This window comes from Taeniopygia guttata, chromosome 4A (assembly GCF_048771995.1).
Source record: "Taeniopygia guttata chromosome 4A, bTaeGut7.mat, whole genome shotgun sequence".
NCBI classification, from domain to species: Eukaryota; Metazoa; Chordata; class Aves; order Passeriformes; family Estrildidae; genus Taeniopygia; species Taeniopygia guttata.
The window spans coordinates 17,927,825-17,941,213 of record NC_133029.1 but is presented as its reverse complement, the minus strand read 5'-3'; the positions used below and the strand labels follow the sequence as shown (position 1 = coordinate 17,941,213).

Here is a 13,389-nt window from a genome sequence, read left to right as displayed (position 1 = left end):
GGTTTGAGCCATGGAATGATTTACCAACCTTGCAGGAAGAACAAGAAGTCACAAAAGTTTAGATATTATAGTAGAAGTAGTCGCAAAGTAAAGAAGTAAAGGGAAGAATTTTTGAGTGTTGTACAGGGGGGTTTCTGTTTTGTACATGGGGGTCAGAGGTTTTAAGATGGAGGGATTTGGGCCTTCCCTGTCCTCCCTCTTTCTTCTTCCTTACCTCCATGTTCTTGGTGATGTTGGCACTCACAGATTGGTTTAGAGTAGAAAAGCACCATTTAATATAGGTAATAGGCATTGGGGAAAACTGTACCCATGTAACACGTAATGTACCATATAAAAGATAGAAAAGCACCATTTAATATAGGTAATGGGCATTGGGGAAAAACTGTACCCATGTAACACGTAATGTACCATATAAAAGATAGAAAAGCACCATTTAATATAGGTAATAGGCATTGGGGACAAACTGTACCCATGTAACACGTAATGTACCATATAAAAGATAGAAAATCACCATTTAATGTAGGTAATAGGTATTGGGGAAAAACTGTACCCATGTAACACGTAATGTACCATATAAAAGCAGCAGCAGCCCTGGGCAGAGGGGGAGAGAAGAAGCAGTCGGGAGTCAGAGAGGATGTCAGGGTGTGTGTGTGCCTCTGCCTGAGCTGTGAGCAAACCACAGCAGCCCCAGAAGAAAATCTTTTAGATAACTTGCAATAAACTGCCTTGAGACCAAACAACAGAAGACTTCTGAACCTTTTTTTGAAAGCATGGGTTGGAGAAGAAATTTTTCTACCACATGGAGCCACCCTCAACCCAGGGTGAGCTCCGGCAGACTGACTCTGTCCTCAGAGTCCACCCATGAAACAATAAAAAACCCTTCCATTTTTGTCTCCCTTCGAATAATTTCCCTGGGACTGAGGCAAAGCTGCAACAGTCCCAAAACTGGGGTGCGCCTCAGGTGCGATTAGGCTCTGCTCTCCAAACCGAAAGAGAGCCCGGGAGTCCCTTGGAGCGCCTCAGCGGAAAGGTCTCCTCCTCCTCTTCCTCCTCTTCCTCCTCCTCCACACTCAGTGAGCAGCTGTGGGTTTCAGATTTAGTTAGAGAGTTTCTAGCCAGGCAGAAGCCTGGGAAAGAGTTGGAAAAGAATGTAAATAATTCTTTATCTCTCTTGTTTTTCACATTGTTTATAGTTAAGTTCTATCACTGTGCATCAAGCACTTTACACCAATGGTGTGGCTTGTTTTCACTTCAGGACCAATAGAGTTGGTCCTCACAAAGGTCAATATAAAAGAGCAGTATATTTTGAATAAACTGGAATTTTACTGTCAGCAGCCTTCTGATCAAAGTCTTCTCATTCCTGTCCTGCCTCAGCAGCAACAAGCAGCTCTCTCCCCGCTCCCCAGGGCAGCTTTCCTGCCTCTCCTCCATCACCCCAATCCGTGATTCCAGGCCCCGTGTGTGCCCAGGAGCGGCTGTGGCAGGGCAGCGTGGCACTGGGCAGAGGCCAGCGGGGAGGAGGGAGTGCCCCGCTCCTGAGATGAAAGGGAGCCCCAGAGCAGGCTCTCCCCACCTTCCCGAGAAGATGGGGCTCCTCTCCCTTACTTTTGGCAGCAGAGCTAAAACACATTCGCTATGCATTTGTAAAATACACGGAACGAAAGCACGCGGAGGGGAAATAATTTATTATTCCTTAACTGTCTTCCTAATTTTAAATTCATTTTGTCAAATCACATTGCAGAGAATACCTTCCTCTTTTCAATACCTCATATTTTTTTTCTTCACAGTTCATTATACACACTCCCTTAATCAAATATGCTCCACCTTGGAAGTAATTATCAGATAGTCCCCAAGGGCTACGATTGCTGAATATATTATGGGTCTCTGCTGTGGTAGGAAAGCAGGAGAGAGAGAGGGAGAACTCAGATGAGGTTCATAATCTTGATTACACTGACATCAACTTAACTTCTTACCCTGGAATGAGTGGTCTTCCCAAAGCAACACAGGTTAGAGTGATGGAGTGAGTGACTCCATGAAACACTGAGATTTTATTCTCCCCCAGCTCCTCTGCTTGCCAGCACAGGATTGCTGTGGGACAGCTGAAGAGATGTTCAGGCCCTGCCAGCCTAGAGAATTCAACCCTTGCAGCTCTGGAGGGGCTGTGAGAGCCCCAGGACACTGCTCCAGCCTGCCCCAGAATGGAGCATCCCTCATCCACCCATGCCATCCCTCCATGGCACGGACTGCCCACCACTGACCTGGGCTATGCCAGCACAGGGCACCTCAGGGGCTGGACATGCAGGAGGGGCTCAGCCCTGAATGCACAGCTGGCCTCACGTGGCATCCTGGAACTCTTGAGCAACAGCCTGCCCTTCTCTGGGTGCGTGTGGAATACGAGCTGCTGTTGAGAAACCTCACTATTAATTATGCTCCACAGTCCTGTTTTAATTAGAAGACAAACTGTTGTGGGAATACAAGCCTAAATTCCGACCTCAGGCCTTTTCATTAATAATTTTCCCTGAACATGTCAAAATAGCACAGTCAGTTCATGTTTTTTTCTGTTTTCTCTTTTGCCTCCCTCCAGTTCAGGCACTAAGGATGGTTTGATGGTGAATCATTTTCTCTGTCATTGCCACCAAACCAGAGCAGATTCTGGCATCCTCCCCTCTTCCCAAGGAGCACTTTCATTCCTCCAGTTATCAGCTGCTTTCCAAAAGCCCAAGCACACCTGGGAAACAACTTCTGTCTACCGCTGGAACTGAGATACCACCAGCTCCTGTCACTTAGGAAACTCCCACTTCTACCCATATTGTCCTGGGATGGAGAGGGACACATCCACAGCAGCTGAGGAGAAGCCCCCCTCCCCTTGAGACACCTACCATGTCTGTGTCCGAGACAGGGCCGAAACTCGTCACGTAAATGTCTGTCTTGACTTCAGTTACACTGTCTGGGACAAAAAGAGAAAAAAAAAGGGAAAAAAGAGCAATTAGAGAGCTGAATTTCCTTGTGCAGGCAAGGTTTTGAGGTTTGTTATATGGTGTTTATTCCTGCTCTGCTGAACCCTCAGCACTGTGCTCTGTGCCCCAAACAACGGCTGATTTTATCACTCGTAATTGGGCACATCCATCTCCAGGGCAGCTCTGCTGCTTCCCACGCTTACACTGAGGACAAATCTGTCCCACACGGCCAGACAATGCGTATTTACAGAATCTGTGTGGCTGCATGATCCACACCCTGCTACAGATCCACATGTTTTCAATCCAGAGGTAAGCCCTGATGCTTTGCAACTCCTTTTTAATCTGAAATCCCTTTGTGTCTCCCAGCCAGATAAACAGCCTAGCAATGTTCCAGCAGTTTTAGGGAACCCTGGGTTTGTTACAGCCCCAGGCTTATCTGTATGTACAAAGAATCAATATTCTGATTGCCTTTTACTGCCATCGTGCTTGCTGTTCTCCTAAGTGCCTCGCTGTCACAAAGCTGCTGCTCAGCATCCGTAAGGGAATCTCAGCCCGGGATGCAGGGCCAGCATGTGATGTGGGCAAGCATCACTGCCCCTGCAAAGCCACAGGGCCCCACTGCCTACCCAGCTGCTAAAACCAGGGGCAATTTTAACCACAAGCCTTCAGACAAGCTGGAGCGCTGAACACAGCCAGCAGCTCGTGCACACAGAGCTCTCCTGCCTGACTTCCTTGGATTTTGGCTTGTTTCCTAACTGACCCCTCTGCTGCCACCCCGCTTTGCAGGGAAATCAAGGCACAGTGATCTCCCAGATTTACAGTCCTGTGCTCTGCCCACTGGGTTGTGCTCCAAACATGATGGATGAGCCGCCTTGACTTCAGCACTCAGTTCCCATAAATCCTCCCCACTTTAGGGATGGATCACGCTGTTGTGTGGCATTAGCTGGCTCAGAGCTGCTCTCCTAATGAAACAACCAATTTAAAGCTGCAAAGCAGTGTTCATGTTTTATGCACAGGACCCAGTCTTGGCCATTGCAGCAGCCTTGCAAGTAGCCTGGATGGCCCATTGTTTAATTTAGTTATGGAAATCCTTCTGTCCCCTGAGAGTTATTTTGCAGTACTATGAAGCTTAGGTTTGTGCTTCAAAGTTATACATCCCCAAATAAGATAATGCATTCTGGCAGGGTTTTCTCCTTAATGGCTAAAATATACGTATACATGTCTTTAGTTATTATGGCTGAGAAGCTTTTGATGCAGCCCGTGGCTGATATTATTGTGCTATATAAGTAACCCTTGATCTCGTCTCGATGTGATAAAAAGAAGGTTAAAGAGAAATATGTGTGTGGTACACTTTGTGAAACACCCAGAAATCTAAACAAAGTGAGCCCCTTCCGTGAGGCTGAAACTCTCTGGGAATTCTCAGTCTCCCTCCAAACAAGGATGAGGCACACGGCAGAGAACATTTAGTGGTGTGAGGCTCTTTGTGCTACCCCCTGCGGCGAGAGAAAGCTCATTACGTCTTGGAGAAAACACAAAACTCTCCCTCCCCCAGGGTAAATGCAGCGAACCCAATGGGAAGAAATGACGATGTCTGACTCAATTCAGAAGGCTGAATTATTTCTTTATTATAACTATGCTAAAATACATTAATATACTATATAAAAGGAGGATACTAAAACTACACACTACTTTCTCTGACTCTAACTCTCACACAACTCGTGACCCTCTCCAGAGTCCAGCCCCAGGTGGGTTGGATTGGCCATCAGGCTCAAACAATCCTCACCAGAATCCAACCAAGCACTCACCCCAGGTAAACAATTCTCCAAACACATTCCACATAGGAAAAACAAGGAGCAGAAATAGAAATTGTTTTCTCTTTTGTTTCTCTCTGTGCACCTCTATGAAAATCCTGAGAGGGAGAGAAATGTGCTTGCCACACTCCCCTCCCCTCTCCTCCCCTCCCTGGCATTCATTCTGCAGATCAGGAGCTGTGGCACCCATGGCCAGTCCCTGGGAGGTGCAGGGTGAGCTGTGCCCTGCTCACAGGGACGGGGTCACAGGAGGGTCTGGGCTTTCCAGTGTGCTCTGCCAGGTCCAAGCACAGCGGGAGGGATTCAGGGAGCCAGGAGGAGACAAAAAGGCAGAATTCATTTTGGACACCTTTTGATATGATCCTGAAATCCTTAAATGAGCTTTTATGTCCTCATCATGCTGTAACCTGGCTGACACAGAGCTCCAGAGACCCCTTCCTGACCTTTCAATCTACTGGTAAATCCAAAAAAGATAATGGCATTAGGAAACTTCAATAATCTATTAATAACTTATTAATATTAATAACTAATTACAACCCATGTCTGAAGAGAATCCCCCATTTTCAGACTGCAGATTTACCCCCTGGCAAGGTCATGCAGCACCCAGAGAAGGGACAAGCTGGAGCTTCACCACTGGCTCAGTGATGTCCCTCAGCTCTGAGAAAAATGAGCTTCCTGCACCTCTCATGGCAAAAACCAGACTGAACCCTCGCTGTTAATGTGTGCTCCTAAGGGCAGGATTTGGCTGGGATCCGGAGGGATTTCTGAAATTAAATCATTGCTACGCAGGCAGGGATTTCAGCAGAGCTGGGAAATCCAGAGATAAGTGAAACACCAGCAGAACAGAGCAAACTCCAGCCTCAGAGATTCACTTCCCTTGTGATCCCCAGCCCAAGAGCACCTGCACTGCTCCCAGCTCTGTGACTGTGAGACCTCCACCTGCAGAGAAATCAGGAGCTGCCCCAGCAGCCTCCCCACTCCTTACCCTCACACTGACCCACCCAGAGCCTGAGTCAGATGAAACTGCATCTGCTTTTTCAGCAAGAGAAAGCTGAAAGAAAAGCATCTCCTGCCTCTGCTTAGAGACATGGAAGGGAAATTCTAATTTTCTGCTCAAGCCATATATGTGCTCACGCTGTAGCTTGGCTGTCTTGCGCAGTTCTCCCAAAGATTTAACAATGAAGGACAGTATAGGGGGGTAGGCACTTTCCCTAGAACTGCTGCAGAACACAAAATGGCATTTTTCATTTCCTAGCAGCATCCTTCCCTCTAATTCAATTTTTTTACAGGCACGAGTTGAGCCTTCAAGGCTGCTGGAGTGGCAGGTGGATGCTGCCAGTCCTGTTTATAACCAGGGAAACAAAAATGCAGGGGCTGGGTTCAGATAGGAAGCTGGAGCAGAGCAAGGACCAGAGCCCAGGTCTGGCTGCCCTAAGGATTGGCACAACGCTGCCCAACAGACCCTTGATGGGCTGCCCAAGCCCCTTCCAGCCACCCTGCTGAGCTGCTGCACCAGGAAAGCAAAAAAAAAACCCAAAAAACTGGAAGAGCAAGAGATTTCAGGTTCAGTATTTGAACTGAATTTAGAGATCCAAGTGGCATGCCATGTTCCCAAGTCATTTGTTTGAGGATGATTCCCTTGTCTGGGGGTCTTGCCCATTTATAGGCTCAGTTTATTCCCAAGCTTCAGCACAAGCATGTCCCTAGGAACAATTTGGAGAGCAGAACAAGGTGCTGCCGGTCAGCCAGGGCTGCCCCTTCCCCTGGGGTACAGAGCCTGCTCCTGCCTTGCTCCCAGCTGGAGAAATCCCGCAGAGCTGGGCAGGTCTGCGATGCAAACAGCAAAGCAAACAACCCTTCCCACAGTGTTACCATGGCACTCACTACACCTGTGGGCTTTTTGGGAGCTGCCCCTCTCCCGCAGGAATCTGCTACCCCAGATCTGGCTGTTGGGCACAGCACACAGCCCTGCCAGCCCTGGGGGATAGCTCAGCCCCGCACACCGGCGGGTCCGGCACTGCCCTGGCTGTGCGCAGGGTGTAAATCTGGCTTCCCCTTTCCCCCGTGCCCCCATCCCAGCCGGGCAGACACCCCTTTCCCCTGCAATTCCCCGGTTTAAGTGCCCGTGACTCCCCGGGCCCGGAGGAGGTGGCTATTATTTACAAAATGACCGAGTGCTATTTTTACTCGCTGCTTGGAAGCACGGGGAGCAGCGGCAGAGCTGGAACACAAATCACACCGCCTCGCTGCCTCTCCCCTGCCCGGCTGCAGAGCTACGAGTGATCCTGGCAGCGGGGCAGGCTCGTGTTAAACCTCCCCCTGCACTCATCGAGTGCTGTTTATCCAAGAATCACCCCTGATACCCCGGCTCGGCCGGCTGGGTGGCAGCTGCGGGGGTTTGGGGGCGTGCCGAGAGCGGTTCGGCAGGCGGGGGGTCCCGGAGGCTGTGCCCGCAGCCGGGATGCTGTGCAGGGAGCTGGGATGCTGTGCAGGCACTCGGGATGCTGTGCAGGGAGCCGGGATGCTGTGCCCACAGCCGGGATGCTGTGCAGGCACTCGGGATGCTGTGCCCACAGCCTTGGTGCTGTGCAGGCAGGCAGGATGCTGTGCAGGCACTCGGGATGCTGTGCAGGGAGCTGGGATGCTGTGCCCACAGCCTTGGTGCTGTGCCTGCAGCCGTGCAGCTGGGATGCTGTGCAGGGAGCTGGGATGCTGTGCAGGCACTTGGGATGCTGTGCAGGCACCCGGGATGCTGTGCAGGCACCTGGGATGCTGTGTCCACAGCCTTAGTGCTGTGCCTGCAGCCTGGGTGCTGTGCCTGCAGCCTGGGTCCTGTGCAGGCAGGCAGGATGATGTGCAGGGAGCTGGGATGCTGTGCAGGCACCTGGGATGCTGTGCAGGGAGCTGGGATGCTGTGCCCGCAGCCTGGGTGCTGTGCAGGGAGCCGGGATGCTGTGCAGGCGCTCGGGATGTTGTGCAGGGAGCTGGGATACTGTGCAGGGAGCTGGGATGCTGTGCAGGGAGCTGGGATGCTGTGCAGGGAGCTGGGATGCTGTGCAGGGAGCTGGGATGCTGTGCCCACAGCCTTGGTGCTGTGCCTGCAGCCGTGCAGCCGGGATGCTGTGCAGGCACCCGGGATGCTGTGCCCCTAGCCGGGATGCTGTGCCTGCAGCCATGCAGCCGGGATGCTGTGCCCACAGCCTTGGTGCTGTGCCTGCAGCTGTGCAGGCAGCCAGGATGCTGTGCCTGCAGCCGTGCAGCCGGGATGCTGTGCAGGCAGCCGGGATGCTGTGCCTGCAGCCGTGCAGCCGGGCGCTGGGGGCTCCCGAGTGATGCGAGCTGCACAAAGCAGGGGCGAAGGCGCTGCGGCTCCGTGCAGGGGATCCCTGGATGCTGCGCTGACGTCAGGGAGGCTGCACAGCCCCGGGATGAGCCGGGGATGGGAGCTCCTCCAGGCAGCTCCAGGGCTGTGCGGGGACCCAAGGGAGCTCGGAGGGGACAAACCCATCTGCACTGGTGTTTCTGTGCCGGGTGGTGTAAGAGACAGTCGAAGTTCCCCTCATTTTTGCCTCACGATCGCCGCAATGGCAGAGACTGAGATGCTGAAGACCCCGACTGGAGTTCTGGCCTGGGTGAGGTGGATGCTCGCCAGGTGATGGTTTGCAGGTGTGTTTGCTGTGTCACCATGCTGCACTGCTTCTGGCAGGGCCTGGCAAGGAGCGGCTTGCTCTACACGCTTACACCTGCTTCACGACACCTGAACCTGGGAATTTTCCCACCTCTTGGCCCAATGAACTTTCTGGGGAAACTTTGGTGATCTCCTACGGAAGATCCCTCATCTGCCTCATGACCAGTGTGACAGACAGAGACTGAAGCTCCCTCCCAAGGACTGAGACTCCTATAATCCTAGCACAGGGGTGCTGGCCTGACTGAAGCAGGGTGTTTGCCAAGTGGTGCCTGCAGGTGTGTTCACTGAACCAAGGAAACAATGGGTCCTGCTCACTGCTGAAATGGACTTGTCCTGCCTCAGAACATGGACTGTCTGTACCCACTTTTCAATAGACTCATTCTCCATTCATTACCTTCCCCCACTTGGCAGAGAACTATAAAATATCCCTGAGTTAACCAAGACTTCAGTGAACCCCCATGGACGACAGCGAATCCATGTGGCTGGACCATCGAGGATTTAGTCTCTCTGTTTGGTAGCTATATCCCCCTTCCCCTCTTTCTCTCTCTCTCTATCCTTTATTTCCTTTCTGTCCCCTCTATCGCATTTGCCGTGGGCACTCAATAAAAGGTGAATTTATTGTGATTAAACTGATGGTCCCCTGCCATTTGCCTTTTGCACTTTTGGGATCAGTAAACAAATGATCACGAGTCAGCTCGTCCTAGCAGATCGTGAGCAGGTGGTGTGGCTGAGGATAGAAGGGTTCAGGATTTTCTGCACCCAGGGGTACAAACCATCAATCCACTCCAAGTCAGGTCCTGCAGGGAGATGTTTCTGCTCGGGGCTCCAATATCTCATCTCCAGCTGTGGTCACAACCTAAGAAGGGCAGTAACAAGCTGATTGTGCCTCTTAACTCCCTCCTAGACAGCACCATTTATCCTCGGCTCAGGAATTTCTGAGGTCCCCTTAGTCAGTGTCCCCTTATTCTGTGTACCCTAAAAACCACACAAAACCCTTGGGGAAGGATTCCCACCAGCCTGTGCTGACAGCAGTGGCACCATGAAGAGAGGGGATGCAGCCTTGCTCTCTTCCATATCACACAACCCGAAGTGCCACCAGGGTGACACCCAAAAACACCAGGGTGGTGCTTTCCAGCTAACTTGGCATCTCTGGGAAGGGAAACACAAGAAGTCAGCTGGTACTACTGACTTCCACCTCATAGCTTCCCCCAACTCCTTGCCATAGTAATTAACAAGCAGCAGAAGGTAATTTTTGCAGCTGCACACAGAAGCTCTTTGTGTGTTTCACTCTTTGCCTTCTCAGCCTCCCACTGGGGGGATTTAATTTTCCTTCCACTTTTAGCCTCTGGAACAAAAGAGGTTTCCATGACCTCTGCTACAAGCTCCACAAGCCCACTGGAGCTGAGCTGAACCACAGCCCCGGGCAGCCCTTACCTTCAGAGGTGTCACTACAGCCCCAGCCAGAAACTCCACCCTCGGCTCCTCCTCTCCCTCTGACCCCCATCACACCTGGGCTGCCTTTCCCAGCCCCTACCTGTGCTTTTTCAGGTGGTTTTTAACCTGTGGTGCTGCCTTGTTTAGGGAAGTGGGGGGTGAATGGTGTCTCCTTGCAGGATCAGAGGGAGGTGAGTGGTGTGGCACGTGGCACCTGCTCTGTGACCTGGCACTTGGGAATGCCAGACCAGTGCTGGGAGAGGACAGAGAGGCACAAGCAGAGGGGTAGGTGCCCAAGAGGAGAGGGTGACCCCTCTCCACAACCTCAAGCTGCAGAAGTGGAGACATCTACATCACCAAGCACACACCAGAAGCCCTGATGTGGCATTCACTGCTGCTCTCCTGCTGTGGGGGCAGTAAGGCTCCCCCACATACATCAGAGTTGCTTTTCTTGCAATTTTTTTTTTCTAAGGGAGCTCAGAAATAGCAGCAGAGAAGGAAATATTTCAGTGAACATCACTGCAGTGCTGTTGAGCCTCCTGGGCTTGTCCAGCCCAGCCAGGGGATAAAGCTGACTCCAAGGACATTGACAGAGCTCCTGCCACACAAAAGGCCACAAAGCAGTGTGAGCTATTGCTAATGTCACGACCACAAACATCCCTACTGTGCCTGCAGTGCTGCCACATCAGGTATCCTGGGAGCAGAGGCTCTGCTGTGGTCAGGAGGGAAAGGCTGGGGAACAGAGGGGGCAAAAAGCCACGAGAATCTCCTGCCATTCCCTGCAGCCTCTGGGAAAGGAGAGCAGAACTGGAGAGCAGAAGTGCAGGCAGGTCTCAGCACAAACCTTCTCTCTCCTCAGCTGGGTATGACTTGAGGGATCTCAGACAACACAGACAGAGGTCATGAGCAACCTCTTCAAACTCCCAGTTCCAAAGTAAAAATACATTATTTTCAGACACTGCTTGGCTGTTACAGCACCCCAGCAACCTTGAATATGAAATTACTTGCTCAGAAGCAAAAGCCAAGTCTCCTATCACAGAAATTTTCCTGTCTGGCAGCTCAGCCCGGGCACCTTTCCCAAAAGTGGACAGCAGTGTGTACATGTTCTTCTGAGAGGCAGCAAGAACATACACAGAATGTCTCGGTCCTGTCAGTGCCAAGTGGCAGCCAGCAGGGCCAGGAGTGTCACCAGGGGGCTGGCAGGTGGCCCAGCCCTTCAGAGGCCAGACAGAGCTAACAGCAACATTTAATTCCCTGAACTATCTGAAACATCAACATCTCCAGGAAAACTCACTCGGGCAGAAGCATCACAACACAGCCAAGAGCCCCCTGGCCCCACAGGCAGCTCTGCCCACCCAGACCTCACCACCTCTGAGGGCACCTGCCTCTCTCTAGGGAGCACAGAGATGAGGATGAGCAGGGCCCATGGATGAAGGCTGGTGACCTGGGACAGAGTGGTTGAAGATGACAGGATGCTCATCTACTGCAAAGTGAGGTCAGCCAAGGACAGAGCACTGGGAAATCTGTACTCTGCAGAATAAACCACATAGTAAGGGAATAAACAATATAGATGTCTGAAACAAATGTCTTATCTCAGCAAAAGCAGGGGTGAGTAAGAGCCTGCAGGGGATTGCCAACAAGACCTTTGGGTTGGATCCTTATCGAGCTCTGCCATGTCACCAAGGATTTGTCTCACACAGTTTTGCCTGGCTATTTGCTTGATTCCAGAGTAACTGGGTCTGTGTAACAGCTCTGACACCCTCAGTTATGCTTCCAGTGACTTCTGCAGGGTTATGATCAAAAGGACATCACATTTAGATGGGCAACAAGGCTATCTGCTGCTCGCCAGGAAAGCATCAAGCCTGCTTCCCCAGTCCTGGGGTGCCCAGGCTTTTTTTCACCCACTGCTGCTGCTCCAATCCCCTGGCACTGCCAGCATTTGCTGTACAGCCAGTTCCCAAGTTGCTGCTCTGTGAGCCATGGTGATTAATTACTACCTTCTCTCTGGTGTGATGGCACATCAGTGTCTACAATTGCGTGTCCTCCAGCCAGACTAGAGAGAAATCATCCAATCTGTAAACACAGCTACGCATGTGGTGTCACTTCCAGCTGTGCTTCTCTCCTTTCCCCCCTCAACCTGGATATTTCAGGGAGAATGAGGAATTCAAAAGAATTCCAGGGGCTGTCTCAAGAGACAGCCAACAACGAAGCCGCTCACACGTGATGAGAGAGATCAGCGTGGTCTGCAATTATATGTGCTCAATTCTTCAGCGCAGATGAAGTGAGATGATGCCTGTCAAAGCCTCAGAAACACAGCCTGCCCTGGCTCCCTTTCTTAGCAGGGCCCTTCCTCTCTCAGGGAGAGCTGAGGCAGGGAATAGATTTATTCCCTGTCTCACACCACACGCTGCAGATGCAGAGTTCTCACATGGCTGCAAGCAATGTCCTCTGCAGGAAGGAGCTGCAGGACCGTGAAGTGACCCAGTTGCCACCTGAGTGTGGTTTGTCTGGGCTTTGTGGCACACTCTCAGGCAGAGATGGATGTCTAATTCCTGGGCACAGACTCTTGGGGTTGTGTAGGGAAGATCAGCTGGGTTTTTGGAAGAGAAATCCCTCAGGAGCCTGCAAATGTGCTGTACATGTGCTCGTGGCTCTGACCCGGGGCTGAGCTCTCTCCACACCTACACAACTCCATAACCAACAGAGCTGGGATCAAGGCACAACTATTGCTTAAGGCAGAGCACTCAGACAAAGTTTGCTCCCAGCACAACGCTGAGAGGCACAGGGGGCACCTGCTGGCCCTTTTTGGGTGAGTAACTGCACTGCCTCCCCAGCCCTCCCGTGGGGTAACAGCACAGGTAGCCCAGCTTTCTGCTCTGACCTGGCTGCACTGCCCCTCTGCCTCACTGGCCAAAGGGACTCCAGGCTGTAGAAGGTGCTACAGGGATTTCACACCCTCCCATGCTGGTGAAAGGCATTTTCTCACACTTGTCAAGAGTGTGGGGTGCAGGTTACAGCTCTATCCAGCAGAGCAGCCTAGGAGAGAGGCTGCTTTACCAGCAGAGGAGGCAACAAACCCTGCTTCCCTCAGATCAGCTTTTCCTCCCTGTTCTTCTGATGCCTAACACCAGTTGATCCCAATTAGTTACCTCTCTCAGCTTTGGGTCTTTTTCCACTCAGCTTCATAATTCCACAAATCTTGGAGGGACTACAGATCTCAGAGTTATCCACCTTTTCTGTCAGGCTTTGCTCAGATCAGCCAGCAGGCTCTAAAGCTTATGGAAGACAAAAGGCAGCAAATGGGTGTGATCAGCCTCACACCATGAGAAGCCCTGGCTAAAACCCTACACAAGGCTCCACAGAATGTGATTTAATTTCGCTTGCCCCCCATTTTATCCACGTGCATATATTCTTATCACCACATTGGATACACATCCAGGGGTTAGACTCAGGATGTGCTGCAAGTTATTGATAAACATCCAGCCCAGCAGGGACAGAA

General features: G+C 51.5%; 1 protein-coding gene across 5 annotated transcripts in view; it reads right to left on the bottom strand.

Moving 5' to 3' along the window:
• Positions 1–13,389, bottom strand: part of LOC100218477 (gamma-aminobutyric acid receptor subunit alpha-3) — a 126,072-nt gene that overhangs the window by 35,045 nt on the left and 77,638 nt on the right. For all 5 annotated transcript variants that reach the window (XM_030272926.4, XM_072929263.1, XM_072929264.1 and 2 more), the window contains one exon: positions 2,880–2,947. In XM_030272926.4, the coding sequence (XP_030128786.2) occupies positions 2,880–2,947 (68 nt within the window). The remainder of the gene's footprint in view (positions 1–2,879; positions 2,948–13,389) is intronic.